This window comes from Alnus glutinosa, chromosome 1 (assembly GCF_958979055.1).
Source record: "Alnus glutinosa chromosome 1, dhAlnGlut1.1, whole genome shotgun sequence".
Lineage (NCBI taxonomy): Eukaryota > Viridiplantae > Streptophyta > Magnoliopsida > Fagales > Betulaceae > Alnus > Alnus glutinosa.
Window position 1 is genome coordinate 22243566 of NC_084886.1, and position 13749 is coordinate 22257314.

At 35.3% G+C, this 13749-nt stretch overlaps 1 protein-coding gene across 1 annotated transcript; it reads left to right on the forward strand.

The window, feature by feature from the left end:
* Window positions 1–5547: 5547 nt before the first annotated feature.
* Window positions 5548–7189, forward strand: LOC133877091 (protein PLANT CADMIUM RESISTANCE 2-like). The gene is made up of 4 exons (XM_062315331.1): window positions 5548–5820; window positions 5912–5983; window positions 6096–6308; window positions 6851–7189. Exons 1-4 carry the CDS (start codon window positions 5610–5612, stop codon window positions 6934–6936), a joined length of 582 nt encoding a protein of 193 aa, XP_062171315.1. The 5' UTR covers window positions 5548–5609; the 3' UTR covers window positions 6937–7189.
* The last annotated feature ends 6560 nt before the right edge of the window (window positions 7190–13749 follow it).

The window sequence follows — 13749 nt, forward strand, 5'->3', positions numbered from 1 at the left end:
CTGCTGCCGACTCACGAATCCCTCTTTTAGCGAGAGATCACAATTCTACTAGTTTGGCATAGTCTTTAATTTTTTGGCAAAGGACTCTCTCCTTGATTTGGGGGTTTAGACTGTTCTCAAAGCATTCCACTTTGGATTCTTCATCTGGAATTATGTTGGCAGCAAACCTAGTTAATTCAATAAATCTGGCGGAATATTGTTCCACCAACATGCTACCTTCTGTTCATCAGTACAGTTGAAGGTGTCAAACAGTACTCCAATGTCCATGAGCCATGCTTCCATTATGTTGGGCCCTTCATTACCTTCAAATGATCGGAAGTGGTGGCTAGAAAAGTCACGGATTGAGCATCCTAGGTACTTGACTCGCTCATTTGGTCGTGGAATTCGTGCAACCACTTCGGGGAAATGCCTAGTGGTATCAGCCATGAATTGTGCCAAGGCTTGGTGAATTCCATTGTGGAACGATGGAGGTGGAGGCGGAGGAGGTAGTTCTCCATCACCATTTTCATGGTGATTTGCCTCTTGATTGATATCTCACAGAGGTTGGCGTCTAGGCGGCATGATTCTGTTTATCATATCAAACATTTATTATCCACATACATGATAAGTTTAAAACTAATAAAACATAAACGAGTTTATATTAGAAGCTATCACATATTCTTCAAACAAGGGAAGTTTAACAATTCTATCTTTAGAGTATCTTTAAATTTTCTTTTGCTCAAACATAGTTTATCAAACTTTCACACATGTTAAATTAATGAACTATTTATAATTTCAAACAAAAATATTTTTATATCCTAAAGCCCTTGTCTCATTTCTAGACTTCTAAGGTCAAGTCTTAAGGTTTTCAGAGCAAACGGCTCTGATACCAAACTGTATGGCTCCTACAGAGTTGAGAGAGTTGAAGGAGCAACTTCAAGAGTTGCTAGATTGGGGTTTTATTCGCCCAAGTGTGTTACCACGGGGAGCGCCAATATTGTTTGTGAAGAAGGATGGGTCTATTCGGCTATGCGTAGATTACCGTGAATTGAATTGGGTAACTATCAAGAACAGTTATCCCTTATCAAGGATCGATGACTTATTTGATCAACTCAAGAGAACTTCGGTATTCTCAAAGATTGATCTTCTTTCGGGATACCATCAACTCAAGGTGCGAGAAGAAAATGTGATGAAGATAGCTATCTGAACACGGTATGGTCGCTATGAATTTTTTGTGATGCCATTTGGATTAATTAATGCACCGTTTGTATTCATGGACTTGATGAACTGAGTATTCCATGAGTACTTAGACTCTTTTGTGGTGGTATTTATTGATGACATATTAATCTACTTGGCTAATCATGTTGAACATAACGAGCACTTAAAGATTGTGATGAATGTGCTCAAGGAAAAGAAGTTGTATGCCAAACTCAAGAAATGTGAGTTTTGGTTGGAAGAGTGTCATTCTTAGGTCATGTAGTGAACAAGAATGGACTTACAGTTGATCCAGCAAAGGTGAAAGCTGTTGTTTATAGGGAACGACCGATGAATGTTCCGGAGATCCATAGCTTAGGTCTAACAGGTTACTACTAGAGGTTCATTGAAGGATTCTCCTCTTGTCAGTGCCTTTAACCACCTTACAATGAAGAATACCCAATATGAATGGAGCGAGGAATGTGAAGTTAGTTTCCAAGAGCTAAAGTGAAGGCTTGTGACTACACCTATGCTTACACTACCAATGAAATATGTTGGGTACATGGTTTATACAAATGCATCACAGAAGGGATTGGGGTGCGTGCTTATGCAACAAGGCAAGGTTGTGGCCAATGCCTCAAGGTAAATGAAGGATCATCAGAAGAACTATTCTACTCATGACAGAAGCACCTCCTCCCCCATTCTCAAAGAGACAGTCTTCAAGAAGTAGCTCCGGGTCCTTTGGGAGAAGAAATGCTTCAGTGAGCCGAGCTAGCTACAGTGTCTCTTAGTGTAGTAAGTGTGGGAAGCCACACTCGGGCGAGTGTCGTATATGGTCTAGAGTGTGTTTTCGTTGTGTTCGGGAAGGCCATTTCGCCAAAGATTTATCCACAATGACTATCAGAAGTCAAGGGTCTCAAGCGAACAACTATCAGCCTAGGCAACCTACACAAGCTAGATTTTAGTCAAAGTATATGAAGACAAATTTCCTCGTGTAAAGCTATAGCACCTCATGCATGAACCAATTGAACATGCTATAGGCGTTGGACAGTCCAAAAGGGATGACCATCCACTCATACAGACCATGTTGCATCTTGAATGTGGTTTTCCACTCATCTCCAAGCCTAACACTGATATGATGATACCTTAGAGCCTAGTAGTTAATCTTGGAGAATACCTTATGGTCAATTTTGGACAATACCCTGCTCTTATGGTCAATTTTGGAGAATACCTTAGAGCCTAGTAGTTAATCTTGCATGTCATCCAAACAGGGTATTGAGAATCTGTACTTTACTGTGATCTAATTGATAGCTCTTTTATCAACTCACATATGCCACATACCGTCCTTCTTCGGCACTAACAGAGTAGGAACTGCACATGGACTCATACTCTCCCAGATGTATCCTCTCTCCAGGATCTTTGTCATTTGTCACTGCAACTCTTCAAACTTCTTCAAGCTGAGGTGATAAGCTGGCCAGTTTGGCAAGCTCGACCACGTTATGAAGTCAATATGGTGTTGTATATGTCTCAAAAGTGGAAAGGTTGGTGGTAGGTCCTCCAACATTAGGTCATCAAACTCGTACAACACCTCATGTAACTCTATTGGCAAACTCGTACAGCACCATCTTCTTCTACTCCTCTTCACATGACAAGCAAGGCATACACCACGCCTTCTTCTTCTTCTACTTCCTATAGAAACATGTACGTCTTGTGCTAACACAATTCCCCTTGAAGTTCAAAGTGTGGGTATTCTATCACCCATCACAAAACACTATGATCATACTACCAAAGCCTGCGTAATAACAAGTGACATGCATCCATAAACACTACATTGTACGAAACATTACCAAAATACTTTTGGCCAGTTAAAAAAGAAACCAAACACCTCTTATCTACTGTTACCTCACTTTCATTTTTCAACTAGGGCAGTTTGTATGGCTTTGGATAGCGATTGACATTTAGTTGCAACTTGGAAAACGCCTCCTAAGACACCACATTCTCAAAACTGCCATTATCAATGATAACTTTACAACCATGTTCCCTTATTGTGCAAGCGGTATGAAAAAAATTTGTTCTCAACTAATCTAATCCAAAATGACAAACTTTTTATGAAAACGAGGGTCTCATTTATGCCTCTGTACATAATCTCCCCATCATCACCTTCATCATAGACAAGAGCTCCAATTTCGAATTCTTCCTTTATAATCTCAACTTCGATCAAAAGGTACTTGCATATCCAACTAGAAGGTTTCTGGCAATCTATCGATTGAAGACCAAGCTCCCTACATCTAAAACAGCAGATGTTGGAGTTGTAAATCTGGCCTTGTACGAGTTGAAGAGTAGGACAAGGATCCTAAGGATGGACATGGCTTGTTGCTTTGCGACAGTCAGAGCACATGAATAGGCTTCAAAAACCATCTAGAGGGAGTAGAGACTAAGGGTGTCTTGTAGAGACTAAGGGTGTCTTGTAGAGACTATTGCAAACCGCCCAGTTAACACGCCATCAATTTCTCCACGATCTTGGATAGGTCATTCTAGGCAACCAATGGGTATAATCTTCAAATCTTCATAGGACCTTGCACCTTGCCTCAACACAAATCGCATATCTTCGACTTTCCTTGTCTTTCCCGCAACTACTTAAATTGATCCCACCAAACGGATGCTCTATCCATCAACTTGATGGGGACACGCTTCACTTTTATGCAATCTAGAACCTCATTGTAATAAAATATACGCTCTACTTCGTGCAACCAATCAATGGATCCTTCGACCTGCAAAGTGCCATAAAATTCTGGATGCTCAACTTTAAATCCCAAGTCTCTATATCGCTCATCCCAACCAAATTGTTCCCGGCCTAGAACAAGATTGTGATACGGGTTCTTGAAGTTGAATTCCAATTCACAATCATCCATATTTTGTGTCATAAGATGCTTAAGATGCTGGATTAACTCTACGACCTACCTCTGTAAGTCTTCAATTACTATATATGACGCAAAACCCTTTTAAGAGAATAAATGAGAATTAATGGCTTGATGTGATATAACGGTGAAAGAAGTTTTTTTTTTTTTTTTTGAGTGAAAAGTGAAGAAAATTAATTGTTAATATGAAGAAATGAGTTTGAATTTTTTGGATAGAAACAAGAAAGGAGAAAGGTACGGGTTGCCAAAGGGGATGGTAACTATAGGTTTTGGAGAATGTTTTTCTTAAAAAAAAAAATTAGGGTGCATGGAAAAGTGTGTACTCTTAAAGTATTAATTAAATTAGTAAATTCATATTTTTCTATCTATTTAAGCATTCGAGATAAATGATGATTTCAAACTATGACTCCACAGTTTACTCCCATTTCAATTAAATATTTCATGTGATGGACCATACTTGTTGAGTAGGAATTTAAGCCACATGTGAGGGGAAGTATTAAAGTATTGAATAAATGATTAAATTCATCAATTTTCTTTTTTAATCAATTCAAGCTTTTAGAAAAATAAAAATACACTCTTCATAAAATAAAAGAAAAAAAAAGGACAGAAAAAAGAGCACAAAAATTAAGACCCACGATCTGGCCATGAGTTTGGCGTGACTCACAGCATGGCTATGGGTTGACTTGTTTTTTTTTTTTTTCCTAATATTTCTACTTTTTTTTTTAATTTTTTTTAATCTAATAACATAATTTTATTTTTACAAATTTTATGGGTATTAGCAGACATTTTACATGTTAGTTGTCTAAGTTAACAAAAAAAAATTTAACAATAAAAAGTAACTAAAAGAGACTGATAAATTGAAACCTCACTATAACTTTTTAAAGTTCATAAAAAGAAAAAGAAAATTGTAAATCGCTAATTACCCGGGGGGGGTAAATCTAGTTTTTCCATGATTTAAATCAACATACAATAAAATTGATAGGTATGCAAAAGCCTTGTAAACAATATTCTCCTTCTCACTCATGAAATCCTTTAGTTAGAGAGTAGATCATATGATTGCTTAACATGCATGATGCATGCCACATCGTTATAGTTATATTCTAATTCTTTTGGAGGAACCTATTAATTAAGCATTAATTTTTATGAAAGAATTTATTCTATATGTGTTTTGCATTTTTCTATATATAATTGAGCTTTTCTATGCTGTTATGCTGCCGAATTATATATGGTAGCACGCGCAGGCGCAGCAGAAGGGAAGTTTCGCTACCGTAAGCTTAAAAGTAGCATCTTGACTAAATATTCTCCTTCTCACTCATGAACTGCCACGTGGAATGAAGTAACAAAGACGGGACAAGACTGACTAGCTCAGTCTAGCGTGCTTGACTTGACTTATCTGTAAGTCGTCGAACATTTATTAATTGTTTTATTTATATACATATCATATAGGTATATGTATTCACAGATCTGCTCTTCATATCTTATCTCCATACATCTCTTACTGTAATTTAGTCCTCATATATGTATTCATCAAAGCCAGATACTTATGAGAGGTACAACGACGGGCAGGCTCCGTTCGTTGAGAACGCCGTGACTGGCGTTCCGGTCAGCTCCAGCAGCGAATACGATGAGTCCTCCCAGTCCCAGCCAGCTGTGTTCGGTATTCATCAGCCTAAAGTTCGGGTCCCTTGGTCCTCCGGCCTCTTTGACTGCTTCTCCGACGTCAGAAATTGTAAGAAATTATCCTTTCAACTGGCGCTTAATTAGTCGCTTATGATACTCAAAAAACTTACGTGCTCGATCTGTTATGTTTTTTTTCCAAGGTTGCACGACATTCTGGTGCCCCTGCATTACTTTTGGCCAAGTCGCGGAGATTGTGGATAAAGGATCATCATGTAAGTATAGAATCAAAGAAGCTGATCATGATTAATTGGGTGGGTAATTAATGATTAATGCTGTGATTGATTAATAAGATGTGTGCGTGGTGGTGATTAATTTTTGTCACAGCTTGTGCTGCGAATGGAGCTTTGTACACGCTTATTTGCTGTGTGATTGGTTGTCCATGCTTTTACTCGTGCTTCTATCGCTCCAAAATGAGGCAGCAGTACACCCTGGAGGAGAGCCTTTGTGGGGATTGCATGGTTCATTGCTGCTGTGAGCCATGCGCCTTGTGCCAAGAGCATCGTGAGCTCCAAAACCGCGGATATGACATGACCATCGGTACAATTTTTTATTATTATTTTTTAATTATTTATTTATGACCGGATCTGCCCACCCTTAAGAGGTAAACCCGAGGCTTATACAGTTATACTTCATGCCCTGGCCTTCTCCGCATGAACCAGTGTGAGTTGCGTGCGAGGCTGCCCCAAGAAACAAGTTTCCACTTGACGGAGGCTTGAACTTGGGAATGGGTAACCTCAAGTGACCCATTAAACCATTAAGCCAACCCTCGGGCTCATGGGTAGAAATTGATGTTGTTCAATTCTCATAACTCTTCAGAAAACATTTTTTTAATAAGGATTAATTCTTAGGGATTATCGTTCATAACAATTATTTATTTTAATTATTAGTGATTTAAGCAGGTAATATAAAGATTACATATGACTTTCATGTTATTCCCAATTGCTAGTAAGTCAGACAAATAATTAAAGTAAATTCTTATCAATTTTTAGATAGATGAAAATGAATCTAGTTTTTTTTTTGGGTCATTATTGATAGAAAATTTTAAAATGTTTTTTCTACTTTTCCACGAAATTGACCAGGCTGGCATGGAAACGTGGAGCGACGTAATAGGGAGGCCATCATGGTACCAAAGCCTCCAGCGGTGCAAGAGGGAATGAGCCGATAGACTGCACATCTACTGTTTGACCTTAAACGGCAAATATGAGTGGGATCAATTAAGATTATTAGAAAATACGAAGAATATCCTATCTACAATTATCTTGTGTAATACGGTGTGCAGGAATAGTTTGTGTTATATATTGTAGTTGTGTTTATATGTCTATTTTCTAATAAACAATAGACATATAAAATAAAAATGACATATAAACAATAGCGTAAAAATGTAATTCTATTATGCATTATAAACTGTGGTTATTTCACATATTTTAGTTTATATTTAATTAGTAATAAGGAATTGTGAAAGAATCAAATCTCGCGAGTAGGATCCTAACCTACGGTAGTCACCCAAAAAAATAAAAAAGAAAGGGAAAACTTTACAAATTTTCTTTGAACTTTCACTTGTTTAAAAACTCTCAATTTCAACCATCGAATTTTGAATTTGTTATAATGTCTCCTTCTATTAAGATTTTACAAAAAATCCTAACAGACGGATCAACATATACGCTGCTCGTGATTTTTTAACCATTCTCTTCGCGTTATACCCCTCACGCTTAAATGTCAAAAATTTGAAATGCTAACAGACGGATCAATACGTGGAGCTAAAAGATAATGAAATGTGTGATGTGTGGCTCTATTCATTGGTTCACAAGGATAATAGTCAAGATGCTTTCTTCTTCCTCTTAATGTCTCGACCAGCAGCGATGGTCAATCTTATTCTCAACTAGCAACACACGTGTACCATCAGCGAGGCAACAGTGGGGAACGATGGAGCCCTCTAATAATGAGGACAGTGAATGCTGCATCAAAAAGAGTAGAAACTCAAATGCAGGCTTTCGTAAATAATAAATTCTTAGTAAGTATGAGGTTGAGATTTTATTGTGTAGATACTAAGTAAAATTCTAATAATTGTGTAAAAAAGTAAATTAAATTGATTTTTTCACTAAAAAATGGAGCAATGGAGAGATGGTAAACTAAAATTTAATTAACTAAACTAAATTAATAAAAGTGAATTAGAGAAAATTATTGGGAAATACTAAGGTTTCAGAGATTTACCTAGCATTATAGTACGTATTCCTGATACATATATTTTTAACTCAACTAGGTAGACAATCAACTCTCCTAATCGAAAAATAAAACAATTAAGCGCAAAGTAAATATAAAATAAATTAAACATGGATTGATTGAGAATTTGATTTTAAAAACATGTTACAATAAACTAAGCATTCAATATATTTCCGAATTATAACAAATCAAACAAGGTAACCATTTGATATAAACAAAAATCATAATGAATCAAAATAAACTTGTAACATTAAATTATTCTCAAATAAAAATCATTCTCAACATGCAATCATTAATCTATGAAGAACAAATAAAATAGTCTCAAAAACACATAATAAAAGTACTAGGCTTCACCCCTAGCCTTAGCTAGATATTTAGCCACTCATAACTATAAAAATAAACTCCATAACTAAAGTACTAAACATCACTTAAACAACTAAAAGAAAATAAATTGAAAATAACAAATAACTAGAACCAGTCGAAAATTTCCAGAAGCTTTTTAAATCATCAACTCTATCACTAAGTTGAAGAGAAAGAAAGACTACCGAAAATATAATTCTCCCTATATTTGTTGTCGTGTTGCTTCTCTTATAGAGATAAGAGTTCTTTTTCTTTTGGAATTCGTACAACTATAAGAATTTCAATTTTCTATTTGTTCTACGTCTCTCTTTTACACTTGAAGCAGAACACTGCTTCCACTTTGTTTTTAATTCACGCATACGGAAAAAGAAAACTCATTCATTCATTCATAACGGTTTTCTACTCCCTCTCCTATTCAATTCTTCTTTGAATTTCATTTGTCTTCCGCAAACAAGCAGATGGGCACCACCTTTTTGAGTTCTTTTTGCTTCAAATTCATGAATCCCACGCTGCTTCATTTCCTTTGTTTTATTCTTCTGGTTGAATAGCAATTAACTTCTCTTCTTCTTCAACTTTTCAACTTGGGGGCACATTTGTACACATGTATGTCTTCTTATTTCTTGGACACGTGTGAAATTGTGAAATTAACAATTCTTATTTTCTTTTGTTTTTCTTCTGATTCTTTAATTCCTACAAAAACATAATTCATTACATTAATATATCATTTAAGCTTAAGATTAATAATTGAACAATATTTCATAATCAATTTTCTTTCTAATGACTAAACCGGTCCTTTAAGTACTAAACCGGTTTTTTAAATAAAATCGAACCGGTCTATTTAATATCTCTCTCTCTATTAATGATATAATTAGTCTCCCTCTCTCAATTAATGATACAGTTAATGGTGTTTCTTTAGTATTTTGTATTTTTTGTTGAAATCTAAATATGTTTCCATTTTGTTTGTGAAATTTTTGGTTGAGCAATTCTTCATTTGAATGTCTATGAGATTTTTTTTTTTTTTTTTTTTTTTTTTTTTTTTTTTTTTTTTTTTTTCCGAATGTTCAGAATTCTATAGGATTGAAATATAATAGGTATCACATCGACAATAAAAAAAATTCCTACTAATTTTTTATTTTATGCTTTGATAACCAAAATCATAGTTTTCTTCTTGCTATTTTTCTTCTTCATACTTATTTTCATTCTAAACTACACCTATGGGAACAAAAATTTTAACATGTTTTAATTTATATGAATTAAACTAAAAATAAGGGTCTTATGTTTTAATTCGTTTGAATGTTTAATGGGATATTTGTTTTTCTTTTATGTAATTTACATATGGATGAGTTGGGAAAAGATGGGAAGATCCAAAGCTATTGGGGGGCTCGGCTTTCGGGACCTAGTAATTTTTAATAAGGCTATGTTAGCAAAACAAGGCTGGAGGATCTTGCAAAATCCCTCTTCCTTGGCGGCTCAAATCCTAAAGGCCAAGTACTTCCCTAAGGTACCTTTTCTGGAGGCGCCGTTTGGAACAAGGCCTTCTTTCGCAAGGAGAAGCATTCTTAATGCAAGGGAGCTATTGAAGCAGGGGCTGGAGTGGAGAATAGGGGATGGAAAATCTATCAAGGTGTGGGGGGATAAGTGGCTACCAACCCCCACCACATATGAAGTTCAATCGCCTCCCAAAATCCTTGATAAGAAAGATATGGTTGCTGAATTGATAGATCCTGAAATGAAATGGTGGAATACAGCATTGATTAAGTCTGTTTTCTCGGAGGAAGAAGCTAAGGTCATAATAAACATTCCCCTTAGTCCTGTTTTGCCAAGAGACCGATTGCTGTGGAGGGGCACCCAGAATGGAGAATTCACGGTTAGAAGTGCATATCACCTGGGTAGAGAGATTCAAGATCAAGCAGGGGGTCAATGCTCTAACATGGTAAAGGGGGTGGAGGTGTGGAAAACAATATGGGGTTTAGAAGTCCCAAATACTGTGAAGATTTTTCTATGGAAGGCATGTCATGATTTACTTCCCACTAAGGAAAACCTGTTTCACAAAAGAATTGTGGACGATAAATCTTGCCCCTGCTGTACATTGGAAGCTGAGTCAACTTTTCATGCAATCTGGTCCTGCGGTGCAGCAAGGGACGTGTGGGGGACAACAAAATCCTGCTTCAAGAAGTGCTCGTGCGATGGACCAACTTTCAGGAAACTTTTTGAATATTGCATGGGCCGACTGAGCAGGGAAGAATTGGAGCAAATGGCGGTGACTTCAAGAAAAATATGGCTCCGTAGGAATGCTCTGATCTTTGAAGGGAAGTTCTCTCATCCAAACGTGGTGTTTGATGAAGCAAAATCGTCTCTGATAGAATTTAAAAAATGCAATACAAAGGAGCGATGTTCTCAACTAGGAGAGAATTCAGGCAGTAGAGGGAAAGCCACCTCCTGGTTCCCTCCTCCAATGGGGACAATAAAAATTAACTGGGATGCCTCTTTGAACATAAAGAGAGGATGGATTGGTTTGGGGGTTATTGCTAGAGATAAAAATGGTTTATTCCTGGGTGCTAGGAGTGTCACCAAGCAGGTAAAAGCAGACCCCAATTTGGCGGAAGTAATGGCAGCATTGCTAGCTTTGCAGTTCAGTAAAGAGGTTGGATTTTTTGATGTCATCCTCGAAGGTGATGCAGCCAAGGTTATAAATGAAATAAACTCGGAGCCTCCTTATTCCTCACGGATTGGACACTTCCTTGAAAATATCCATCTAGAAAAGGGTTGCTTCAGATCTGTTTTGTTCTCTTTTATTCCAAGAGAGTGTAATTCTGCAGCCCACAATCTAGCTAAGGAAGCCTCTAATAATTTGTGGATAATTGTTGGTTGGAGGAGATGCCAATGTGTGTTAGAAGCATTGTTCTTAGGGAATGCTCTTGTCCCTAGATCCTATTTATTGAGATCAATTTGTACTTGTTCTCAGAATTGAGTTTAATGATATTTGCCCGTTCAAAAAAAAAACTAAAAGTACGGTTCTTTTCATAGTAAAATTTTATATGATTTATATATTCATCCAATGTTCTTTGTGCAATGGAGAATTATGACATGTGGCGTGAACCCATAATTTTTAAAGGGATAATTGCACCGTTGGTCCCTATGGTATGCCATAATTATTTTTTACTCCCTATGGTTTAAAAAGTTCATGGAAGGTCCTTGTGGTTAGCAATAATTACAAATCGATCCCTTGCGTCAAATTCCATTAGAATTTTTAACAGATTCCGTCAAATGCCATGTTAACGCCACGTGTCGCCAAGAAGATGGCGACACGTGTCCATCTTAATAAAAAAAAATAAAAATTTATTAAAAAATAAATAAATAAACTTTTTTTTTTTTTTAAAAAAAAAAAAAAAAACAAAAAAAAAGAAAAGAGAAAAGGGGCAAGGGGCAAGGGGTGGCTAGGCCACCCCCCAGCCAATGGGGGTGGCTGGGCTGGCCGCGCTGCCACCCCCAATGGCCTAGGGGTGGCCTTCGGACCACCCCTTGATCTACTACTAGGGGTGGCCCGATGGCCACCCCCAGCCACTGAGGGTGGCCGCGCGCCACCACCGGCGGCCACTGGAGGTGGCACGCGGCCAACCCTTGCCCCCTTTTTTCTTTTCTTTTTCTTTTTTTCTTTTTTTTTTTTTTTTTAAAAAAATAAATTTATTTATTTTTTAATAAATTTATATATTTTTTTTTATTAAGATAGACACGTGTCGCCATCTTATTGGCGACACGTGACACTGACGTGGCATTTGACGGAATCTGTTAAAAATTCTAACGGAATTTGACGGTAGGGATCGATTTGTAATTATTGCTAACCACAAAGACCTCCCATGAACTTTTTAAACCATATGAAGAGAAAAATAATTATGGCATACCACAGGGACCAACGGTGCAATTATCCCATTTTTAAACATTGAACTAGTTTTTTAAATAAAAAAAAAAAACCGGTGAATTTTAAAGGTTGAATCGGTTTTGTCGTTATTTTAATAAATTTATTGTGCTTTAATGAAAAAGATCATGGGTGTTCATCTTCGTGAAACCACAATAAGGATTTTTTCGCATTATATCATTAAGTGTCATTATAGCTGCATTAAGTTGTGAGATTTTTTTTAAAAAATAAAATTAAAATCATGCATTAATTATAAGTGGTCAGATTTTTTTTTCTCCAAAATTTTATTTCAAAAATTTTCCTTATATGAGATTTTATTAAGTTCAAAATTTTAATATACAATATTATAGTTTCAGAATTTACGACTCTCCAAAATTATAGAGACAAAATTTAAAACTAAGAATGTACTACATTGATTACCCATAATTGACCATATAGGTATTGTATACATTAATTCTAAAGAAACCGTACAAGTAAGCTGAAAAAGTCATATTATTATCTTAGATTGGTTATTTTGTACCTCTCTCTTTTTAGGGTTTGAAACATCTTGAATTATGAAATCAAGAGCATCCAGCAGCAATATTTAAAAGAAGAACAGAGTGTTAAAGTACATAATTTTGTTTTGTTCTTTGAAGGACTTTGCTTCTTTTTTTCTTTTTTCTTTTTTCTTTTTCTTTTTTTTTTTTTTTTCTTTTTTTTTTTTTTTTTATTATTGTTTTGTTTTGTGCAGGTTGAAGGACTTTAGATTTTATGCATTTTTATAATTAGAATCTAGATATTCTTCTGCTATTTTTTTTTTCTTTATACTTTCCGTTTTCAACCATGTCTACTTATGAGAAAAATTTTCACTGTATTTTTTTTTTTTCTCATGTTCAAAATTATTTGCGTTTTATTTGTATTAAAATATAATAGGTATCACATAAGGATTCTTACTATGAAATATAATGCTTTGAAACACTGAAGATATATTAATTATTGAACATGATGTGGGAATTTATTTGATTGCATTAAATGTTTAATGAAATATTTTGTTTTATTTTGTATTCGTAAAAAAATATTTAATTTAGTTTGTTCAGTATTTTTTTAAATGTTTAGAATTACTTGGGTTTTATTTGTATTTAAATATAATAGGTATCACACTAACAATATCATAAATTCTTGCTAATTTTTTATTAATGCTTTGGTAATTAGATTAAGCCATATTTTCTTCTTGCTATTTTTTCTTTTTTTCTTTATACTTCTTTTTCGTTATAAACTATTTATATGGGCACAAAGATTTTAACAAGTTTTAATTTATATGGATTAAATTAAAATTAAGTATCTTATTTTTTAGTTCATTTGAATGTTTTAAGGAATATTTTTTTGTTTTCGTTTGTATAATTTACTCGATTTTCAGCCATTTTGTTTAGTTTGTTATGTTTTTTTTTTTTTTTTTTTTTTTTTTTTTTTTTTTTTTTCAGAATGTTTAGAATTATTTGGGTT